The 24,197-nt window shown below is 35.6% G+C and overlaps 1 protein-coding gene across 2 annotated transcripts in view; it reads right to left on the bottom strand.

The window, feature by feature from the left end:
* The window catches only part of LOC106668244 (formin-like protein CG32138), a 134,204-nt gene that overhangs the window by 47,900 nt on the left and 62,107 nt on the right, over window positions 1-24,197 (bottom strand). For both annotated transcript variants that reach the window (XM_014396803.2, XM_014396812.2), the window contains exon 2: window positions 21,690-21,773. In XM_014396803.2, coding sequence (XP_014252289.1) covers window positions 21,690-21,773 — 84 coding nt within the window. The remainder of the gene's footprint in view (window positions 1-21,689; window positions 21,774-24,197) is intronic.

The raw sequence follows: 24,197 nt of genomic DNA, 5'->3' as shown, positions 1-24,197 counted from the left end.
AAGTATGTTACTACATCTACTAGGTTGACTATGTGGATTAATTGTATCGTATATTATTATTTTATAGATCTTACATGTTTTATTTTGTTTAGGATTTTTATAACTTCATAGTTATATGATCCTAAAGAGCATCGTAAATTAAGTCCTATATGATTAAAAAGAAATTACACTAATAAAAACCATTCAAATACATTTTTTCAGATACTTTAAATCAAAAATTGGCAGGATATTGTCCGGATTCTATTTAAAATTTGTGATATTTTTGAAACATCATTGAAAACCAAATGTTTGAAAGTTTATTTGTAAGTTCGTGGTCTTTTTCACTCAGCTTGGTTTCGTTAGTTTCAAAACGCTTCTTGGAGTGACAAAGAACACGATTTCATCCCATTTTTCAATTTCGAAATACCTCAGGAAGCACGTTTCAGGCGTCCTGGTTGTGCCCTCCATAATAATTCCGTTAATAAATACTACCAGTTGTCAAACCCGTGTGAATTTATGAAGGGATTCTCTTCAAAAGTGGCTTTATATTTCTTTGAAACTCCAGCATAAGATGTTTATAAGAAATATGAGACGATTATGACTATGTCGAGTGTTGCATGTGGATGTAGTTATTTGACGCCCATTACATAACATGAATTAAATTATGAAAAAGCCGATCGTGACACCGTTAAAAAATGTGATTGGTAAAAGTTACAATTGATTTACTATAAATACAAAGCGTGACTACTACAAAAAAATATAGACAGCCGACACAAAAGTGAGGATTGCAAAGGGTGAAAAATTGTATGATGGAACAAACAAGTACTGCAGCAAATAATACTTATTCCTCCGTAACTCAATAAATAACATGAGTAACTTTTTTTTAACGAGGGTTCGCAACAGCAGAGGTCATATCAACCCTCAGGGTGCCGGTGTCATCAGACCCCATTTGGAAGTATGTCGGGTATTGCAGGGCTGCTGGATTCGAACCCGGGACCTAATGCTAGCCTAAGGCCCAATCGTAAGTGCCTCACTTAGTGCCTAGATATCTGAGGAATCACGTGGTGATACATCCTTTTTTTACGAGTGTATTTCAACTATAAGGTCATATGAACCCTCGGAGTGCCGATGTTTTTGAAAAAAAGTTCATTTGTAAGTATGTCGTGTATTGAAGGACCGCTGGATTCGAACCCGGGACCTAATGCTTGCCTAAGGCCCAATCGGAGGTGCCTCACTTAGTGCCTAGATACCTGAAGAATCACCTGGTTATACATCCTATTGTTTACGAGGGTATTTCCACTATAAGGTTATATGAACCCTCGGGGTGCCGATGTTTTTGAAAAAAAAGCCCACATGTAAGTATGACGAGTATTGCAGGGCAGCTGGATTAGAACCCGGGACCTAATGCTTGCCTAACGCCCATTTGGAGGTGCCTCACTTAGTGCCTAGATACCTGAAGAATCACCTGGTTATACATCCTATTGTTTACGAGGGTATTTCAACTATAAGGTTATATGAACCCTCGGAGTGCCGATGTTTTTGAAAAAAAGTCCATTTGTAAGTATGTCGAGTATTGCAGGGCCGCTGGATTCGAATTCGGGACACAGTGATGAGCGCCGTGTCAACACCTAAACCGTTGCGGCCACCGACGCCCCAAGCTTGTTGTTATTCCATTCTTTTCAGTAATACATTTCGTTTTTGTCATTCTTAAACGATACGTTCATTTTTTCCAGCTTTCCTCTCTTATCGAATTGGGATCTGGAACTACAGCAGGAACAGGACGATTTACAACATATTTGGCCCGACATTTATCGTTGAGTCGTTTAAGATTCTTTTGTTCGAATCCCCAAAAGGAAACCTCCTGATTGACCACTGGAAGCCACATGTGACGGCTGAATATTCATGAGTGGACGACGAGGCAAAATAAGAAAAATCGACAATGATATTATCCAAATCATTGTCCAATCTCCGGGGCTCATGTAATCCCTGCCGGACCCGTTCAAACCAAAAAGGAACCTAAACTCACGAGCCATCTCATGCGCGTTTACCCATATTTTGAGCATTCAGATGTTACATGCATCGGTCGTCCGCTCTCGCACAAACTGGACTCTTTCAGTCCAAATTATTGAAATTTTTCGGCGAAATCTCTGTGGCCAGATAAGAATTGAGCCGGGCAATGATCCACTTCGAAGTGTTTCAGCTCAGCTGTTTCTCAATACTTGGGATGAGTGGATATGTGTATCTACGTATCACGGACATATCCCACCTTCTCCACCACCGGCCCTCTTCACATCTTTCATCCTGCCGACAGGTATGTAGGGCTCATGCCCATGAGCCCACTCCTAATTAGTGTATATGTATCTCACCTAGTTCCAGGGTGGATGGTCCACTAAAACATGCAGGGCCTCAGTGGCCACCATTCTATAACATCTTGTGACAACCAGCAATGTGTTGGGCCCGTTCAAGTCGTCCCCAATTCACGGCGTGCAAAAAGCGCATCCAAGCTGGGGCAGCATACAGTAGGACTGCCTCATAGAGCACTGAGTACTTACTTTACTTAGGGGCTAGGTTGAGATTTAATGGAGGGCGAAAATAGGCGGACCAGACATAATCAGTTTTGAACAGGCTATCAAACAGTACGTCGACTCAGACCACCCAGCAATATTTCACAATTCGGAAATGGCCAATAAACATCTGGCACTCCTGGAAAATACCTCGAATCCCGGTTCCTGAAGGCGTGCGGCGTATATGAAACGCATCATCACTGTAAAATTACATTGTCTTTATAGTGTAATCAAAATTAGCTTGATTGAGTGGACTAAATTGAAAAAGTCACGCTTCTACGAATATCTGATTGTACGTAACTACGTAACCGCACCGGAAGAAATTTCATCGATATCTTCCTGGGACACACGTGGCTTCGGACAATTACTGCAGTCCCACCCGAATGAGAAAGGAAGCGTGACGCTTTTAAGTACGTTTTCAGTTTCACTAGTCCTTAATTGCTACAGGCGTCTCGGGGATCCTTCAAAATTTTACGCTCTGGAATCGACTCCCGGCCTCACATCTTACCTTTAATTGAAATTTTATCGCTCGGGAGAGATTTCATTTGCGTTTTACCCTCCAGCTATGCAAATTTATTCAAATTTTTAGCAACTCAAGAGTTTACTTTCTACCGGCTCTTACTCATACGCTACCATCATGAGTCACCTTTCTATTTTCCTCCCACAAATATCCAGGACAGTGTGTTCAGAAATTGTTTTTTTAGCTTTTAGAGGCTACCCGGTACAATCTCAGATTTATTTCCCCGCCGGACTTTTTTGCGGTTTAGAGTATAAAAGTATATTAAATATAAGGTGCCAACATTACAATTAGAATATTTCAATTAATTAAGGTTTTTAGTTGAGATAAAAAAGTCAGTGTCACGAGCGGGTTCGAACCCACGATCTTCGGCTAGATACGCCGCTGCTCTACCACTTGAGCTATCGTGTCCGAGTAGATGGACACTAACTTCCCATCTCAACCCCACCTTTTGAATTTTCCCTCCTTTTTGCCATTTTTTAAATGTTGTGTATTTTTTATCTCAACTAAAAACCTTAATTAATTCAAAGATAATAATTGGTCAAGCGGACCACGAAACTAGTGAATTTATAATTAGACTTTTCGGCGGTTAAATATCATTTTAAGGCTAATTATCAACATAGTACTAACTCATCTCAAACAACGAAAATAAGAAGTTCAGGGATGCTAAATCGCCATCAAAATAAAAACTCTCTCTTTTGAGGAATCCTGGAATTTTAATTCGCTAATTTTTTTTTCAACACGAACGCGATTACGTGATCGGAGAAAGCCATTTAACTGTTAATTTCCAGGCCCACAACCATAATTTGCATCAACGGTAAGGGTACGCAGTCTGCTGAAACTTGCAAACTGCTGAATAATTNATATGTATATATGAAAAAGTGTGGCTTTTGTTTACATACTTTGTATCAGTGACAATGACCTATCATGTGGATAAAGGCGCATAACATGCATTGAAGAGCATTGGTTAATTCAGTTATTTATAAACTTAACGACAAGTATAAAGTCTAATTCAATCTCTAAAAAAAACATTCGTACGCAGCTTCTCGAGTTTTTAGGAAGAAAACCTCAAAATGTCCGATTTTTGGAGAAAAACATTGCAAATGGTACTATCATCTATAAGTTAGTAGTCCAAGCATTTCAAAGCTTTTTGATAGGTGGTCGTCATTGGCAGTTTGATTTTGTGCAAAGAAATTATGCAAATTGTTCTGGTTTGACGGGAAAACGTCGAAAAACAGGAAGATGCCGTGCTTCTTGCTCACCCTGTTTATAACCTTGACGTACAAAAATATAACTCTCTACTGGTACCGTTATCAAACAAGGAAATGATCCGTTTCGTTCATCTTTCATCAAATTATGGCGAGTAAAAATATTAGCTTATTTGAGAAGTCAAATTCGTGAATGTGTTTGAATTTTATTTTAGAACAATTTCACCTAATATCGTACAATTTTTTATAACCGATGTTTTGACATAATGGTATTATACATTTATCAAAACTATCTATGTATGGTGATTAGTGACCGTTAATCGATAATTATTTAGAAATCGTGAGATGCGGTCTGGTGTGATGTAGGTTTCAGAAAAACATTTTCTTTATCGTGCCAACGTTTCGATCTTTATTCGGATCATCTTCAGGGCTCAAAGTGTGCCTGCACTGTCAACAAGACACGTAAGAATGGCACAATTACACAGAAGACAAACACTTTGAGCCCTGAAGAAGATCTCAATAAAGATCGAAACGTTGGCACGATAAAGAAAATGTTTTTCTGAAACCTATATCACACCAGACCGCATCTCACGATTTCTGAATAATTAAAACTATCTATCTAGAGTCGAAAGATTTGCAAACAGTACAGTTATACAACCTTCAATGGATGATCTTTACAGTTATTAATTTCCAAATGAAAAAAAAATTATATAAATGGGTATCTTGTCCATGAGCGGAACACCAACGAGATGCATAATAATGAACAATTAATTTAAATATAAACGACCTAGGCTAATAATTCCCACGTCCTTGGACATGACATGAGAAATACAAAGTATTCTAAACAAAAAATTTTACCTTCGCAAAAAATTTAGTTTTGTGGAAATAAATAATTTTAATCAACACATGATCTTTAGGGAAATAATTCGATCATTATGGTAGAAAAAACCAGTGATTTCAAAGGTCACAAATACATATAAATTGGTAAAATGTCTTAAAAATTAAAAGAACGATATATTTTAAAAATTAATAATCAAAACTTTATGAAGCCTTACCGTGATAGGTTCCGATAAGTCGTGACGCTTTGATACCGAGGTTTACAAGACGAACGACGTAGAAAGTTATCAAAAGGATCTCATCTTTTGGCTGTCGAGCCGGATGAAAAGGAAACTGATCATCTTAAAAGTACATTTTTCGAGATTGTTATCCCAAGGAGCCGTGCGCCGGATGGAGGAATGACCCATTGTCCGAGGGACTTACCGGGTAAAGTCCGTGACTGAGAAAATCGTTGTGAAACACGTACTGGTGACAAGTCCTACATCTCTGTACTTGGCGACCGTGCAACGGGTAAATTTAAATACATATATTGCCTCAAATAATCGCACAATTGCCATTTACCGAAGACATGAAATGCAGAACAATTTAAAAAATAAAAAATGTTTTATTTTAAATATGCCTATTTATGTGTTTTTTTTATTGAATATAAATTTTGTTTTAAACATTTACATAGTGTATTCAATTGGCTCCGGAGAATTGGATATAAAAAGTCATTAGTCATAAAATAGTTTGGGGGAAAATATATTTTAAATAGCCAGGCATTACACAAAACAAACAATGTACTAAATACAACATTAGCTGCAGGTACATGAGTTCAATAAATAAATAAGACTATAAGAATATTCAAGTACATACTATATACAAATCAACTAAACGACAGAGAATAAGATCTATTTATATATTATTCAACACAGCTATTGGTTAAACCAGGTTACACTGACAGGCAGACATTTCCTTTTCTTGTTCAATATGCTTGCATTTGCGGTAGTTCAAGTCATCCTTATTATAAATACAAAGATTTTTTATATGTACAAGCAAAGAGCAATTTATGCAAGAATTATAAAAATTTACAATTGTTCTGCAGATATGTGTAGTGTTTAGTGACCGTTAGTCAATGATTATTTGGAGATGGTGAGATGTGGTCTGGTGTGACGTAGGTTTAGAATAACATTTTCTTTAACGCGCCAAGGTTTCGATCGTTATTGGGATCATCTTCAGGGCCTGGGATTTATAAACATTGTTTAAATTTTACAATTACATGTAGGATGTGAAAAAATGAATTTATACAATGCAAGAAATTTTAGATTTAAAAAAAAAATTTATACAATGCTAAAAGATTTTAGATTAAAAAAAAGAATTTATACAATGCAAGAAATTTTAGATTAAAAATAAATAAACTTATAAAATGTTAAAAGATTTTAGATTAAAAAAATGAATTTATACAATGCAAGAAATTTTAGATTAAAACAAACAATAATAAATTTATACAATGCTAAAAAAAATTTTAGATTAAAAATAAATAAACTTATAAAATGTTAAAAGATTTTAGATTAAAAAAATGAATTTATACAATGCAAGAAATTTTAGATTAAAACAAACAATAATAAATTTATACAATGCTAAAAACAAATTTATTTAAAAAATGAAATTAAACAATGCTAAAAAACTTTAGATTAAAAAAATGAATTTATACAGTGCTTGAAAATTTTAGATTAAAAAAATGACTTTATACAATGCTAGAAAATTTTATATTAAAAAACAGTTCCATATCTCACCGGCACTCTCAACACGACAGACAATAATGACACACCCACACGGAAAACAAACACTTTTGAGAGTTCAAATAATTTGATTGAATCTAAAATTTTCTAGCATTGTATAAATTTACTTCCTTTTTAATCTAAAATTTTCTAGAATTGTATAAATTCATTTTTTTAAATCTAAATTTTTTAGCATTGTATAAATTCATTTTTTTTAATCTAAAATTTCTTGCATTGCATAAATTCATTTTTTTATCTAAATTTTGTTAGCATTGTATAAATTCATTTTTTTAATCTAAAATTTCTTGCATTGCATAAATTCATTTTTTTATCTAAATTTTTTTAGCATTGTATAAATTCATTTTTTTAATCTAAAATTTCTTGCATTGCATCAATTCTTTTTTTTTCAGATCCTACATATATTTGTACAATTTAAACAATGTTTATAAATCCCAGGCCCTGAAGATGATCTCAATAAAGATTGAAACGTAGCTCGATAAAGAAAATGTTTTGCTAAAACCTACGTCACACCAGACCGCATCTCACGATCTCCAAATAATCATGTCCTGTACATGTTGGTACATAAGGTAGATATGATCAGGGTTACATGCATCGGAGGCCTAAGTAGAAAAATTTCTTTTTCTTAATTCAGGGGAATTCTGGACTACCTGGAGTTTGGCAAAAGTGGATTGTAACATTATTTCCCCAAATGGGGGCAGTGTAAGTGATTAGGGGCTGTATAAATTATTTATGTTTACCGACTATATGTGAAAGCTTATTAAAGACCGGGTAAAAGCTTAAAATGGTTCGTGCTTTTGACCATTTTTTAATAGGTAACTAAAATTAAGTCTGGAATCCAGATACATTCCAAGTATTTAGAATTAACCCGTGATATTGGCGAGTGATATGATTGACAATGTGTGGTCTATGTCGAGCAAAACGTATTCCCACAATCTTGCTTATTTCTTCTAAATTCTCCAGTTAAAAAAATTAAAACATCTATCTTATTATAGGCTCATTCTCTGAGGATAGGATCAACCCTACAGGAAGCTCTTATAAAGGCCGTATCATCAGCAAAGAGAGCCAGTTCAGCAGTACTTTTTTAGTTTGCAAAGGTTGTTTACAAGACGTTAAACAAGGTTGTTCCAAGAACAGACCCTTGGGGGACGACTTCTGTTCTTACGCTTCTTAAAGGTGACCTTATGCGATCAATCTACAAAAAATTCTGTTGGTTAGTAATTAAAGATTAATTAAGTGGGTTATGTAGTAGTAAAGTGATATGAGACGATGATTTACTTTAAAAAATAGTAGTTCTTTCACCTTCGTAGTTTCGGGTTTTCGTTTAGTAAACTAATTTTGAATGATTTCCGGAAAGAATTATTTCCTTTTCCACGTTGATATTGTCTGTTAAACCGTAAAAAATTTTGATCTAGTCTTTTATCGTTGTAAGCGCGTTACGACTTACGACTTCACGCTTTCGAGCCTGTACGGATGTTGAACCTGACGAATTCTTTCTGATAAACGGATTTAATTCGTTTAATTTATTACATCCAGTAAAATAACTTAATAAAAAGAAAAACAACTAGAAAGAAGCTGTATTATAAATATAAACTTTTTTTTTAGTTTAAAATGAGAACGTAACATGTTTTCAATTATCAGTTGTTTTTTTAATGGGTACAAAATTTATCAGCACGACTATCTCTAACAATTCTGGTCCGCTTATCCTCGCTTTTTGTTTTGGTCAGGCCCCTAGGATTTTTCACAATCTTGAGTGAACTTCATATTTTGAGTTCTTCTTTTCCTAGAGAGCCGAGTTCCAAAACAATAGAAAAAATAAGTCAAATCTCAGTCCTGCCTATAAATTAATAATATCCATGAAAACTCATAAATAAACTTAACAAATCTCTTTCTGGTTTGAAAACATGTTTTTTACTATATACTTTTCATATACAATAAACATCAAAACCAATAATGTACAATATGACGGACAAATACATCCTACGCATTTCATAATGTTGCTCGAAAAACAGGTTTTCAGGATTTCAGACATATTACCTCCATAAAATTCTCAACTCTCAGAGATATAGTTTATTAATTATTTATAGCATGCATTACCGAAGATTGGATCTATTCATAAAAGGGGTTTTATTGACCTATAAAAGCAATTTTATATGCTTTTTATTGTGAAAGGGACGGCATTTATGATGCATGATTCAACCTTATTGTAATTGACCTGTTAGACCATATCCCCATATAGATTATAACCGGACGCAGCACATTCAGAAAGAGTGTTACATAGTTTTTGTTGATCGAAAATCATTGTTAAAGTAACGTTGAGGAAAATTGGTTGGATGGTTGAATGAAATTTATTCCAAAAATGAAGTTTTGGTCCGTCATCATTAAATCGTAAACTACTCAAGTTTATCAAGTTTGTCTGGCATGACTCGGTCGTTGAACCGCAAAACCGAAAGAAACCTGAAGACTCCGTCTTCACCGCAAGCGAACAGCGTAAAGGGACAGAAGATATCAACAATGATCAACGGATGATCTAATATTGGCTTAAACATAAATTAAACTTGGATGGATAAGGTATAACAATGTCATAACATTTCGGCAACAGTTAATTTCTCCTAAGCAGCGATTTGCATAAAGCAGTTAAATCATTTTTGTTACCTAAATCCTACAGGCTAACTGTCTGACTAGACTAGTTATTCCATTCGACTTAACAGCTAACACAGGTCTCACTCGGTTAGATCGAGTAATGTTAAGCAGCCGACTAACAGACCTATGTCATATTTTTCTCGATCTAACACGTCTTAACGAAGTGAAAACAAAGATCGTGAATGTATAGAATAAATGTGTGGTGTTTAGTGACCATTAGTCAATTCGGAGATCGTAAGATGCGGTCTGGTGTGAGGAAGGTTTTAGAAAAATATTTTCATTATCGTGCCAACGTTTCGATCTTTATTGTGATCATCTTCAGGCCTCAAAGTGTTTGTTTTCTGTGTAATTGTGTCATCCTTGTGTGTCGTGTTGAGAGTGCCCGTGTTATGTCTTTTATTCTTCTGTTTTTGTGGACTTTTGGATTGCATAGTCTACATCAGTAATTAATTTAGCTGTTGGGAAATTGTTTTGTTGTAAGGAATGGAATATTTGGGACCAAGTAATAGTTTTGGATGTTAGGAGGAATATTAGTTTGTTTGTTGATTAAGTTGTTCAGCTTTATGGTGTGTTTGTTTTTAATTTGGTAAAAGTGGAAATTGTATGCATCTTTTCGATGTCTGTAAAAAAAAAAAAAAAAATTAAAATGTCTGTAGGTGTAATGTTGGCGGCACTGAGTTTTCATTGGTGTAATTTATGTGTTAATGTTTTTTAATGCTCGTGGTGATTTCTATGTTTAAAATGTTTCTTTTGAAATGTACTGTGACCTTTTGTATGTCGTTAATTCTGGTGTTTGGTTGTGTTAGTGTGGCATTTGTAAGGTTAAAATTCTTTTTGATGTGACTAGGAAATACCTTGTATTGTCTGCATTTCAACAAAAAACAAGTAACAAAAAAAGTAACACAAACATTACACTAATTAAAACTCAGTGCCGCCAACATATTATCTACAGACATTTTAAAATTTTGTTACAAACATCTCAAAGATGGAAACAATTTCCACTTTGACCAAATTAAAAACAACACACCATAAAACTGAACAACTTAATCAACAAACAACCAAACACCTTTTAACACAAACAAATGGTTTCTAAAACTAACAAGAACTAATATTCCTCCGGAAATCCAAAACTTCCTGTACTTGGTCCCAAACATTCCATTCCTTACAACAAAACAGATTTCCCAACAGCTAAATTAATTACTGATGCAATCTAAATGTCCACAAAAACAGACGAAGAAAAAGACAAAACACGGGCGCTCACAACACGACACACAAGAATGACACAATTACGCAGAAAACAAACACTTTGACCCCTGAAGGTGATCTCAATAAAGATCGAAACGTATGATGATTAGTGACCGTTATTCGATGATTATACAGAAATCGTGAGATGCGGTCTGCTGTGATGTATGTTTCAGAAAAACATTTTCTTTATCGTGCCAACGTATCGAATTTTCCACATCCTACATGTATTTGTTAAATTTAAACAATGTTTGTAAATCCCAGGCCCTGAAGATGATCTCAATAAAGATCGAAACGTTGGCACGATAAAGAAAATGTTTTTCTGAAACCTACATCACACCAGACCGCATCTCACGATTTCTGGATAAAGATCGAAACGTTGGCATGATAAAGAAAATGTTTTTCTAAAATCTACGTCACACCAGACCGCATCTCACGATCTCCGGATAATTATAGAATAATATAATATCAGACATGGTAGAAAATTAAACAAAGGTTTTTCTTCTTAGCATATGCCATTCAGTATTTCGATTGTTTCTTCCTCATCAGAACTGTTTTATGCAGCCAACGTTTTTATATAAAACTGGACATTGTGCCGGAAAGTGGAAAGTATTCTCGTATTGGCTAAATTCACAATGAAAACTGAAATTCAGATAATTTCTTTTAACTCTAAAATATTTTAAAACTTCAAACCTAAAATTAAATAGTACCTCTTGTATTAGACCATTTTTGAATTTTTCTTTCAGCTTGGTTAAAACCTAGTTACATACTACACAGTTAAATTTTCGTGATATGCAAAGCATGTAGATGCAAATTTAGCTTCGGCAAATATACGTATTTCAGATAATAATCAGGAATTTTCCTTAATACATGTTGACAGCAGATTGAGCCCAAACGTTCGCAGGGATTGAAACCAGCCATATGACGACTAGTTAGAAGATTGGCCCCCTGAATGGGGCTCAAGGTTGTAATTTTTCAGCTAATCGGTCGTGACACATCTCATGACCAAGTGTTGGCATGTCATGATTACACCACTCGCTATTTCTCCGTACAAAAAAAATTAATACTCCGTACTCGAAATTGTCGTCAAAATATCATCCGCGGTCAGACCACCGACTGTGCACGATCGGTAAAAAGAGAAAGCGCAGAAGTAGATGAAAATAAACATTCAAATAGTTCAGAGATAGAGATACGCCTACGTGCAACTAAACGGCTAATATCTGATTTTTAAAAAACTTCTAAACCTCCTAATTAAAAAGAAATAAACATCTGTTGGAACGTGAAAATCTGGTTTGGCCGCCTACACCGATAAACCGGAAGACATCGGGTGTACATCGTTAGGGAAAAAAATTATGCCGATTTTCACCGAGGCTATCTACAATCGTACTTCCTCCTCGTCAGACCTTTAAATTCCGTCTGTGAAAAGCCACAGCCATTCTCAATAGACTCCTTGTCCTCAGGAAAAGATCATATCTTGCGTTAAAATGCGGTTTCCCATCCCTCGGAGAAGCCATAACGGTTTTTTCTTTTCTAGCTTTGAGGTACTGCTTTCAGCCGGTCCAATTTGCAAGTAGTTGTCATTGTTGCGTAAAGGCCCATACTATCTCGAAACGATTGCCACTTTCTAAACCGGGTTCATCCCGTAATGCCTTATTTTGTTACTGTGATCGTGACCGAGATCTGTGAAAGAACACATTTTATGCGAAATTACAGTAAAGCCGTGCTTCCAATTAAGATGTGAGGAGTAAATCTTAAATACTACTATATCCAACAATCCTTTCTACCAGAACTCGCGGAGCACGATTGGTCGAGATAAGATCAAAGGATTATCGTTGCTAAAAACCTAACCGAATTCTACCAACTTTACTAAACAAAATATACAAATAGTCCTAATGCCTAAGAGAATGTATGGTATTTAACTATGGGTTCCAAACATTACCAATTGTTATACCAGCACTCCTAAACAGTCAATGCATCTGGTAACGTAAGGGACAAGGATATATAGGATATACAAAGATTGGCGGCCAAACACCAGTCTTGTCTCATCCAGGACGAGAATTTCGACGCGACCTTACTCCTACACAATCGAAGCACGGTTAGAAGGTCGAAAACACCAAAACCATAAGAACTATTAACTAGGTTAATAATTTTGTGAATAGTGAAATGTAAAGCGCACAATTAATGGCAGCAGTGCCACAGCGTTGTAGATGTTATTTCTGCCTCTCTTGAGTTGGGACAGTATTGTTCGGGGGCCTTTCTTGATTTGGCTCAGGCCTTCGATCAAGTATGTAATATACAATAATTTTGATAAATAAAACTTTATTTTTACTTGCACGCGTACAAACTGATCATTTCTGAAAACTTGCATTAAGGAGGCAAATTATAGCCCAGAATATCAAATAGAAGGATTTCCATGCAATTTACAAGCACACTGAAATATTTGTATACAAGAATAAATATAAAATACAATAAGAAGGATTAGGCACGTTTCGACTCGCCCGAAATATTCCAGTTGTGTTCTTATTGAACTGGTAAAAACAAACGTGAGCATTCTTTTGCCATTGCGAATCGAGGCAAAATAAATTTCCATGCGTTCTAGAAAAAAAAGTTCAGGGCTTGATCGTCATCACCATATTAAGGAAATCTTCTTCCAGTGGTTTTGACATTTATGGAAATCTCGGCCCTCTAGCAAAAATAAAAAAAAGTTGTTGGTAATTTTTAAAAGAGAAAAATTTGCCCCGGTTGCCACATTCTTATTTGATTGCGACACGAGATAGGTCGGAGGCTAATGAGACGAGCAATTCGTCAGCAGTTCCCTCACTCCATCATGCCAGTTCTTTACTTTGCTTTACCCTCGGCGAAATGATTCCGCGGCTTAATTCCAAACTTGAGCACAATCGTCAATCGATAAACATGAAAATTGAGTAAATTTAGCGTGGCGAGAAAGGAGAGTGTCAGTCCTTCACGCCATGGCGAATCCATTTAAACAATTACATTTCGGGAAGTATTGTTTAATTCAAATGGTCGTGTGCCTAATTAGACACAATTAGCAAAATAAACGGCAATGGAAATTTTAATTCCAGTACATTTACAACGATTCACACTTCCTCTCATTCGGAATGAATGCAAGGATAAAACGCACTTAAACTAAAGATAATATAATATATAACTTAGATAATAGGGGTATTCACGATCTTAGTGTTAACCCTGTTAACTCTGTTAGATCCTGCTAGATCGAGAAAAATGATGATTTAGACTTGTAAAAATCGGCTAGCTAACATTACTCGATCTAACAGGCCATGGCCAATGTTAGATGTTAGGTCGAAAATGTAGTCACATTGCTAGCCGTTAGGGCGTAGGTAACCAACATGGCAGCCATGAATTTAACAGATGTTTTTTGTTTAAGCCTATTTTTATTCTTAAATACGCATTAATTAAATCATACCAATACATTTCTTTTGTTAATTTCTGACCTGTCCATTTGCTCTCATTCATAATAGATACATCCCATATCCTATAAAGTTGCAGGCTGTTGACCTTAGGATACACGTTAGGTATGTCGGCACGAATTGAAGCGTGTCTTTTTTTACGACGGTCCGCAACAGCAGAGGTCATATAAACCGTCAGGGTACCGGTGTTTTTGAAAAAAAAGTCCATTTGTAAGCATGTCGGCCGATTCGAACCCGGGACCTTTACCTTACAGTGATGACCGCCGTGTCAACTCCTATACCGTTACGCCCCCCAAGCGTGTCATTTGTTAGTACTTTTCGAGTGCACAGATATCGTTTTGAATGAAAGACACAAAACAAAACAAAAACAAACAACAAGCCTTCAAGGACTTGTTTATATCTTTATTGTTGGTTCAACCAATCGCCACGAGCAGCATTGCTGAAAAATTAACGTTTAACATGCTAAAGAAGGGGGCGTTCACGATCTTACTAGATTTTTCTCTATTTGAGTTAACATCTTACAAACATCGTGAATACCCCTAATATGTTAAAAATGATGAAAATTGTATGCCAAATTAAGACTAGAGCAATATGTAACAAATATATTTTTTTGTACTTAGGTCTGTCTAGTCTCGCTAAGTTTGGACCGGTTTGGTAACGATCAGGCTACTGTTCATCCCCTCGCGAATTTCTCCGCAACGTTTCACAAGATGTATTGTGCATTTATGAATGAATCATTTATGTTCCAGCTGTATACAAACTTCAAAGCAAAATATCATTAATATTTATGATGGTTGGTTATGCTCGGCAGGCCTTTTTCGCTTTGGTCTAATCGTGAAAATCTCCTATGAGATTTATTTGACAAGGACTTCATACTACCTCATACCTTATTTCGAGGGAGCTTATTATATTAGCTTATTATATATTAGAAACTCTCAAAAACTTATTTATAATTTCCATATAATTAGTAACTTTACATTCAACCAAACGAACTCATTAAGAAGTGTCGAAAAAATTAATTTCCGTGTTTTCAAAATTAAGGATGAGAAAAGTTTTAATTCTTGGAATATTTTTCCAGTAATTAGGAGACTTTAAAGAGCATAATTTTCACCTTAGGCATATTCAGCAGTGTGATTCCAAGAAAGGTAATTATTTTTCCACTTTGATAGGCAAAATGTCTTGATAAGCACTAGTACCCCCTTATGCAAGAGCTTTACGAGCTTATGAGCTTTAAAGCCTGTTTATACCAAATTAAAAAGTACAATGGGCTCTTCGTAATACGTTGGGAAATGTATGATTCATTATGCTAATACACTTTTATTTATTCCTCCTCCTCGGTCCATGTTTTTTGAGAACTTTCCTTTTCTCCAGTTCCGCTTCGGAGTCCGTTTTTCCCCAACTGCGCAGTGGGTTACCGTTCACGATTTCTATTAAGACGAGGATTTTTCTCGTGATCCTGGGAATCTAACGTGTCCACATTTACAATTATTTCCGCCGGCATCGTGCGGATTATTAAAAGAAAAACCCCTCAGTGGAATTTAAGCAATTTCCCTTGAGAAAAGGTGCCACAACCTCGATTAGATATCGCCCCGGGGTTGTACATTGCCTTTGTCTACAGCAAATTCCTCAACCGTGCAAACTAGGACAAGATAAACAGTCCCGTCGATAATCTAGTGCGTTCTACTAATCCACTCAAACAGCAATATTCTATCTCAACGATTTGCACTTTTTACCTGACAAATAAATTTACATCGATTATACCAGTCTTTATATTTATTTTAAGAAATCCAAACTTATATTTAGTCCCTGTGCAGCAAAAATTACACAAGAGCATACAGAATTTACGTATATATAAAATATATTTCACAAATTCTACTTTGTTTGCCTGAGCTGGAATTTTTTACTTAATCTTTTTCACATTGGCCGACTTTTGTACATCTCAACAGCCCAATAGTTTGAAAATAAAAATACACAGCTATGATCAATCGAACAAAAGACGGAAAATCGGACATAAGCAGGACGTTCACGTTTGGTACAGGTAAAATTCACGCCGCGCCCTGCTTATGACCCTACCGACTATAGTAATACAGTTGTCATAGCGACAAATGCTAACGTTCAATGTAAGAGGTAACAATTTGTAGATAAGAAATGGTTTATATTTTGCCAAGTAACATTTCTACACGTTTTATATTAATTTTTAAATAAGTCTGATCTTATAGCACAGCAGCTTTCATAATAACTTGAATATAAAGGATGTACATTCTGAAAAAGAGTAATTAATTAAGGAAGAAAAGTCAGAAAAATTTCAACATTTTATTTTAAAATCACTAATAAACTTAATTGAAAAATGTCATATAAATGCGAACTATAAAGTAAATTTAAAACATATTTATAAAACTTCCTCTTCTTATTTAGGTTTGGTAGTGTTTTCTTTAATAATTGTACAATAATTTAAAAATTTAAAATTTCCCTTTTAAAATAATAATAATCCATTATATTGAGTGGTCTATTGATCAAATTACTTCTTTCAATTAATTAATCTTTTTCATTTCGACCAAAACTGTACATAAAAAGATTAATAAATTGAAAGAAGTAATTTGGTCAATAGACCACTAAATATAATGGAAGTAAAACGAAGTACAACTTCACTAACAGCTCCCCTTGGCTATATAGCGCAGAGATCGAATCCTGATTACACGACATTTGAAAAATGGCAAAAAAGGAGGGAAAATTCGAAAGACTGTAGGTTGAGATGGGAAGTTGGTGTCCGAGTGGATCGAAGCCACGATAGCTCAAGTGGTAAAGCAGCGGCGTATTTAGCCGAAGGTCGTGGGTTCGAATCCCTCCCGTGGCTCTAGCTCTTTCATTTCAACCAAAACCGTACATAAAAAGATTAATTAATTGAAAGAAATAATAATAAGTAAGTGTTGTATACTTTTTAACACCCCTGACAACAGGGAAGACAGGTTGACAAATGAGATTTTTCCTCTTTACTTATTTATAACAAGAACACAAAAATGACAGTACAACAGGTTAAATTCATTTAGAAAAACACTTAAATACTCCAATTTATGCAAAAAGAAATTAATAATTTAAGTTTAAAATGGGCAATTTAAATGTTAATTGAAAACAAACAACCAATTTAGTTCGCTTGAGGCCAACGCTCGGAAAATTAAATTACATTAACACAATTACCACGCCAAGACTACGACCGGTTGAGTTTTTCCTTTTTCCCCACAAATATTGAAACAGCAGATCGAAATGTAAATAACGCAAATAGAATGTTTTCTTCAAGGGGTACGAAGTAAAGTTTGTTATGTAGGGTTCCAATATTCGAAGAGGTGAAAAAAGTAGACTAAATGCTGGGTTCACCGAGCTTTCGACCCCTACATAGATTATCTGCAGGTCGATCAACAAACAGAAAGTTTGTTAACCAATGATAGTTTTACTTTTTGTTGGTTTTTGGATACAAAAAAGGCATAAAGAAGAAAACAAGACCCACTGAGATGAGTGTAAGTAGTTATAACGCTTGAAACTTTTTGCTTAGTTGTATATTGTTATACACGTACATAACTTGTACTGACATCAGCTTGATACAGCTATAACGAACGAAAAACTGTTCAATTGTTTGTGTATGTGTTTTAATACAACAAATCTTATTATATCCTGATAAATTACACAATCAAGTCACAGTAACGCTTACCATATAACAAATCTGTAAAAAATAATTTCATCAGCTAATTAATTGTTTCGAATTCTCTAATACTCCTTTAACTAGGTTGTTGATCTTCAAAAATTCAGATATTAAATTATTATTCCCGCTACGTTCTTTGGGCCAACGTAATTAACTATCTGTATTCTTTAGAGCGTAAATATGTTTGTTTGGAACTAACTGTAACGTGAATGTTAAATATAAAAGAAGAGATGTTTAGAAAGGGAGGATATGAGATATTACATATAAATTAAATTTTTTAATAAACATGACCACTCCTCCACTCTCGTGGGAGGCATTTAAAAGTAATTTATTCAAATAATACAAAAGTAAAATGTATGTTTGTATAGTTGAGCAAACACATATTAAACAAGTTGGATAATTTACCAACTTAGTTTCGATTTTAGGGCATGCAAACTATACTGAGAGGCAAAAAATGTGGCCCCTCTAGGTTTCTTTAGGAAATGCTCGTAATCGTTATAATTATTATTTTTCGCTGTTTACTGGATACTTTTAAAGAAAAATATACGATATAGCTAAATAAACTGACTAAAACAATTTTATCAAAAATATTGCTATGGAAACAATGAAGAAAATATTCAATTTAGTACGGATTATTTCCTCCTCTTGCGTTGATGACTTGCATTCGACATGGCATTTCAGCGCTATTTTCCTGCAAATCTCTGGCATCACTGGGCGACGTTTTACCATCTTTGACAAATTGGTTCGATAGGGTGTAAGTAGGGACTACAAGCTGGCCACAACAAACATTGAATTGAAGCCAGTTCCATGTAGTCTCCATTCCTATGTGGGGCTTGCATCGTCATGCATAAAAATAGAACTTCGCCAGTTAGTGGCATAAAAGGAACAACTTCTTCAATGTATCACGCAGCTGTTGGGGATCCCTAGATGAAGATCAAGTTTGTGAGACCTTCCATGGACTTGCTTGCCAAAACCATAATACCACCACCTTCATAGCCTCTCCGAAGAGAAAATGTTGCGGGGATATTCACTCTCCTATTCTTCTCCAAACCAAGAGGCCGTCAGAAGATATCAAACGAAACCCGGACCATACGAAAACAAGATTGGTCTTACCAATTGAAATTATTTCTGGCGAAACTTAACCGAGCTGTTCTGTGCATTGTCAGAAGTTCTGGACCAGTGGCAGACCTTCTCAAATGTAATCCAGCGTCTGAAAGTCTCCGCAAACTGACATTAACATTTCTAACTTTTTGAAGTAGTTGCTTGATCTGAACAGGGGTAGAATGTCGATTACGGAGTACATACGAAACAATAAAATTTCTCTGAGATGCGACACGATGGTGACCTGATCCATGCCTTCTTGTGTAACCTCCAGTATCTTAGTAGCGATGGATGACCTTTCGGACAATTGTTTTGGGAATTATTCAGAAATCGTGAGATGAGTTCTAGTGTGCCTGGTGTTTTGGGAATGTTCACCACCTGACTTCTTCAATCTTCCAACCATGCTATGATTCTAGCCTATGGAAACAATGAAGAAAATATTCCAATCAGTACGGAGTGTTTCCACCTCTTTCGTTGATCACCGCTTGCATTAGACGCATCCATTTTGTGAGGTTTTGAATGTAGTACAGTAGAATATTTTCCTACTCCTCCAACAGCGCCATTTCTAATTCCTGCAAATTCTCTGGTATCACTGGGTAATCTATATTCTCCCTACCAGCTCGTCACAAAGGTGTTCGATAGGGTTCAAGTCAGGACTACACGCTGGCTACTCCAAACATTAAATAGAAGCCCATTCCAAGTAGTCAACAACGTTCCCAGCTTTGTCATGAACAAAAATTAAAGGCCAATTAGTGGTATGCAAGGGACAACTTTTTCTGATAACACATTTTCAATGTATCGCGCAGCTGCTAGGGAACCCTCGACGAATATCAAGTTTGTACGACCTTTCATAGAAATGCCTGCCCAAACCATAACACCACCTCTATAGCTTCTCCGGAGGAAAATTGTTGCGGGGATATATCGCTCATCTATTCTTCTCCAAACCCTCTTTTTGCCGTCAGAAGACCTCAAACGAAACCCGGACTCATCCGAAAACAAGATTTAGTCCATTCTTAATCAGACCAATTGATGTGACTTCTTACAAAACTTAACCGAGCTGTTCTGTGCCTTGGAAGAAGTTCTGGACCGGTGGCATTCCTTCTCAGCGTAATCCAGCTTCTGTAAGTCTTCACCTTCAGAGCGTAAGCTGACAATACCATTTCTAACTTGTTAATGTCGTTACTTGATCTCAACTACATAATGTGATTACGGAGTACATTCGAAAAAATTCATGGTCATATCTCGTAGATGTAACACGATAACGACCTGATCCATGTCTTTTTGAGTAACCTCCAGTATTTTGGTAGCGATAGAAGAAGAACCCTTCGGACAGTTACTCTGAGAATGTTAAGTACCATGGCCAGATATACTTGGCTTCTTCCATCTTCCAACAATGCTATGATTCTAGCCGAATCTGTATCACCTAAAACCATCGCTGAAACAAATTTGCAACCTACAAATGCTACAACTTAAAATCTAACCACCGGAACGTTAGAAAGAAGCTTTACATAAAAAATGACTTTTTTTTTTACTGGGGCTTCCGGCATCTAGGTTATTTCAGCCCCCAACTATGTCTATATTCTATTTACCCTTTCAACACTACATTCATACAAATAAATACATTCATACACATAAATACATCCATACAGTACACTGATTCCGTTTGGTCGGTGGAGTACTTGATATTCCTCCACCGACCCTATATTCTAGATTGGGGTCGATGGAGTACTTTTATAAATATTCCGCCATCGACCCCGAACACACACTCTTACGCTCTCATCGTTCGAGGGGTGATGACGACGTTATATTTTACCCACACCCCCCGCCATTCACGCTAATAAATACATGCACTCAGACAAAACATATAGACACACAACCTTAAAAAAAAAAAAGACTATTCAAACATCTATTTACATAATCCAATTGTAAACGAGAGATTTGATCAGTGTTTTATTTACCTCCAATCCCTTAAAACAGCATAATATTGTTGAAACATACAACTGAAAGGAGGATTGTCTAAGATATAATTAGAAATATTATGGTGGCCAATTTTTTGCCTCTCAGTGTACACTGGTCCTCGCTAGCCCTCTCTTTCTTGTCTTTACACTTCTTTTCATATTTTTCTAGCGTTTTAAACCAAAAAATTTCTTTTAGTGTTTCTCCAGCCAAGTTATGAATGTTTTATGTTATAATGGTAACCTCCTCTCTCTTTTCTTTATCCTACTGCTAGCTTGTCGGTAACTCAGGGCCTCATCAGTTGTAGATAAAATAACTCAAATAACAAAAATAAATACACAGAAACAAGTTAAAAACATGATAGTCCGGTTAGCAATGACACTATCACAGAGTACTCGATATTCCTCAGGCTCATTGGGAATGCACGCTAATAAATGACATTCCCACCCTCTTAGTTCACTCACACAAGAAAAGGATATTTTTATTTTTTCTATGAATGATGTTTACGAGAAAAGAAAAATACAAGAGAGATTCAAGAAAAAATCTTACCAAAAATCTGAACAGCTTGCTTTTTAAAAGCAATTTATTCTTTCAAACCAACGCAAAAGATTTATGTAAATTACACCGTTTTACATTTTATGTTAAAAAATTTTTCGCGACTTGTAACGTTTTTCTGTTGGAAGTACCGCTATTTTTCAGAGTTTTATACAATTTTGCTCACCTGATCGCAAATAAGGTCCCATTTTTTCTCGATGTCGTATTGCTTGAGAAGTTTCGCCTTATCCGGGGGCAAGTCCATAGAGGCCTAGAAGAAAAAAAACAGGTTTACACACACTTCTAAATAAAACACTAGAAATAGTAAGAAAATGGCAGGGTGAAATTGAATAAGAGAAAAAAATATCCTCCCCCTTTTATTCTATTTTAAGACGAGGAACACCTAAGTGGAAATAAAAGGGGAGGATTACAATTCAAAGCCGTTTCCATTCTTTTTTAAATCTTACATTTAAACAAATCGGGCAATGGGGGCATTTCTCCCCTTGGGAAGAATAGTCCGACGCAGTCTATTGACGGAAGTCGGGTCATTTATTTCAATAAGAACACACTCAGGGCGAAGCATCCTGTTTATCCAAGACCTTCCTGCTTTTTAGAGCAATCAAATAGTTTATGTTAAAATTAACTAAAAGAGGAGGAAAAAATCATGAATCGACAAAAAAAAATCAAACGGAACATGGTCAAAATACGGGTTAACAGACAAATTAACTCGAAAAACACCAAAATGAAAAGAAACCGACACTTTTTCTTTACTAACGACTACTACAATTCATTCCTTAATAATGCGTTTTAAAACAAAAAAACGTCAAACTGGCAAAAAAATCCTCATAAGATCTGATAGTAAATAGTCATTAAAGCATTTGGATGTAAAAGAATCAAAACAAAATTAGTCAGTGATTGCATTGAGAAACACCTGATGATATTTTGGGTGCCAGGGCACAGGGGAATTTTGGGTAATGAGAAAGCAGACAGTCTGGCCAGAGGAGGATCCGCAAGACCATACATAGGCCCCAAACCTACACTTGGGATAACAAACACAATCGTCCATCGTAGGATGGATCCAAACAAAACAAAAGGGGAAGTGGATAAACCCTAGCGGTGCTAGACATAGTAAACTTATGATGAAACAACCCTCACCAAGACTGGCAAAAGCATTGTTGCAATTGGAGGGTGCCAAACTCAGAGGTAGGACTACTAACAGGTTTCTGGCATCCGAGAAAACATATACATGACATGGGTATATACAGCGATAATCCCATTTGCAGATTATATAATAAGGAGGAGGAAACAACCACCCATATCATCTTCGAATGCGAAGCAACAGCTCAATGGAGATTTAACCTAACGTATCGAAAAATCTCAGGGAATTGCAGCAGCGACAGTCAATGACATGATACTTCCAAGGAGAAGGATTGAGTTTATTAGACTGAACCAAGAAACTAGGAAGGTACAATAATCCAAAAGGCTGCAGTGCCTGGGGAGCACAAACTCCGCTTCCTAGTATCCTTTTTTTACCATACCATACCATACCATTTCCACAAACGGTTTCCCTTGATATTAACGAACCTTTAATTTCCCATAGTTTTTGATGTGACGATTTGGAGATGATGCTAAGGGTACGACAGAGGGTGACCTACCAGCCACCCAAAATTAAAATATGTATATATTTTTTACATATCTGAGCTCTGTTGTTATACTGTAATTTGGTATATTGCTTGTCGATGTTTAAGGAAGAAAACATTTTAAATAACGTATAAACATACGTTTTCCATCATATTCGATTCAAGGAACCAGAGTAACTAGGTAAACCGATAACCAATATTCACAATAATCATAAAGATAATAAGATCAAACAATTTTTTATAGTGGATAATTCACATAAAAGAATGTACTGACCATATTATTCTTTATTTAACTATTATAAGGGACTGTAATTATACTATGATGACCGTTAATTGAAAAATTAGTTTTTGATGTGACGATTTACAGATTATACCAAGGCTAGGCCAGAGGACCTACCAACCATCAAAAATCTAAATATGTATTTATTTTTTTGCATTTCTGAGCTTTATTGTTATACTTTAATCCGGTATATTGCTTGTCGATTTTTAAGGAAAAACCACATTTTAAATAACGAATTTCAGAAGAATTCAACAATAATGATATTTTGTTGCCATGAAGTTAAAAAATTTAAAATAAATCCGTAGTTGTATAGACAATTTGTATGTATATGCATAGCCTTCGAGAACAACCTTGGAGAGAATTTATTACTGAGATCACAATCTTGAAAATAGTAAAAACGAATTTCGCAATTAATTGAATTATATTTATTTACATTTAAACTCACTTCAAACATTGACCAAAACCGAGGGTATTTTTTGTCGAATCTACCGAGTTGTAAGATCTGAGCGAGCCGTTATGAGCATGATCCCGAGGATGGACGAATCGTTCATTTGCCCTGATTGATTTACGACCGAATTGATTCTATCGGGAACGACGATTCCGCACTTCGACTCGTAAAGACTAATGATTTTCTTTGGGAAAAAAGGGTCAGCATCGATTTCAGTCGGTTCCGCAGCAGCAACATCGATCCCGACATCACGCGAGGTAGGGTCAACAGAAATTTGTGGCTGCGTTAAATTTATATTTATCTAACTTATTCACTTATGTAATTTGT

Source organism: Cimex lectularius, unplaced genomic scaffold (assembly GCF_000648675.2).
Source record: "Cimex lectularius strain Harlan isolate CLEC.00 unplaced genomic scaffold, Clec_2.1 scaffold2, whole genome shotgun sequence".
Classification (NCBI taxonomy): Eukaryota; Metazoa; Arthropoda; class Insecta; order Hemiptera; family Cimicidae; genus Cimex; species Cimex lectularius.
This window is presented reverse-complemented; position numbering and strand designations above follow the sequence as displayed.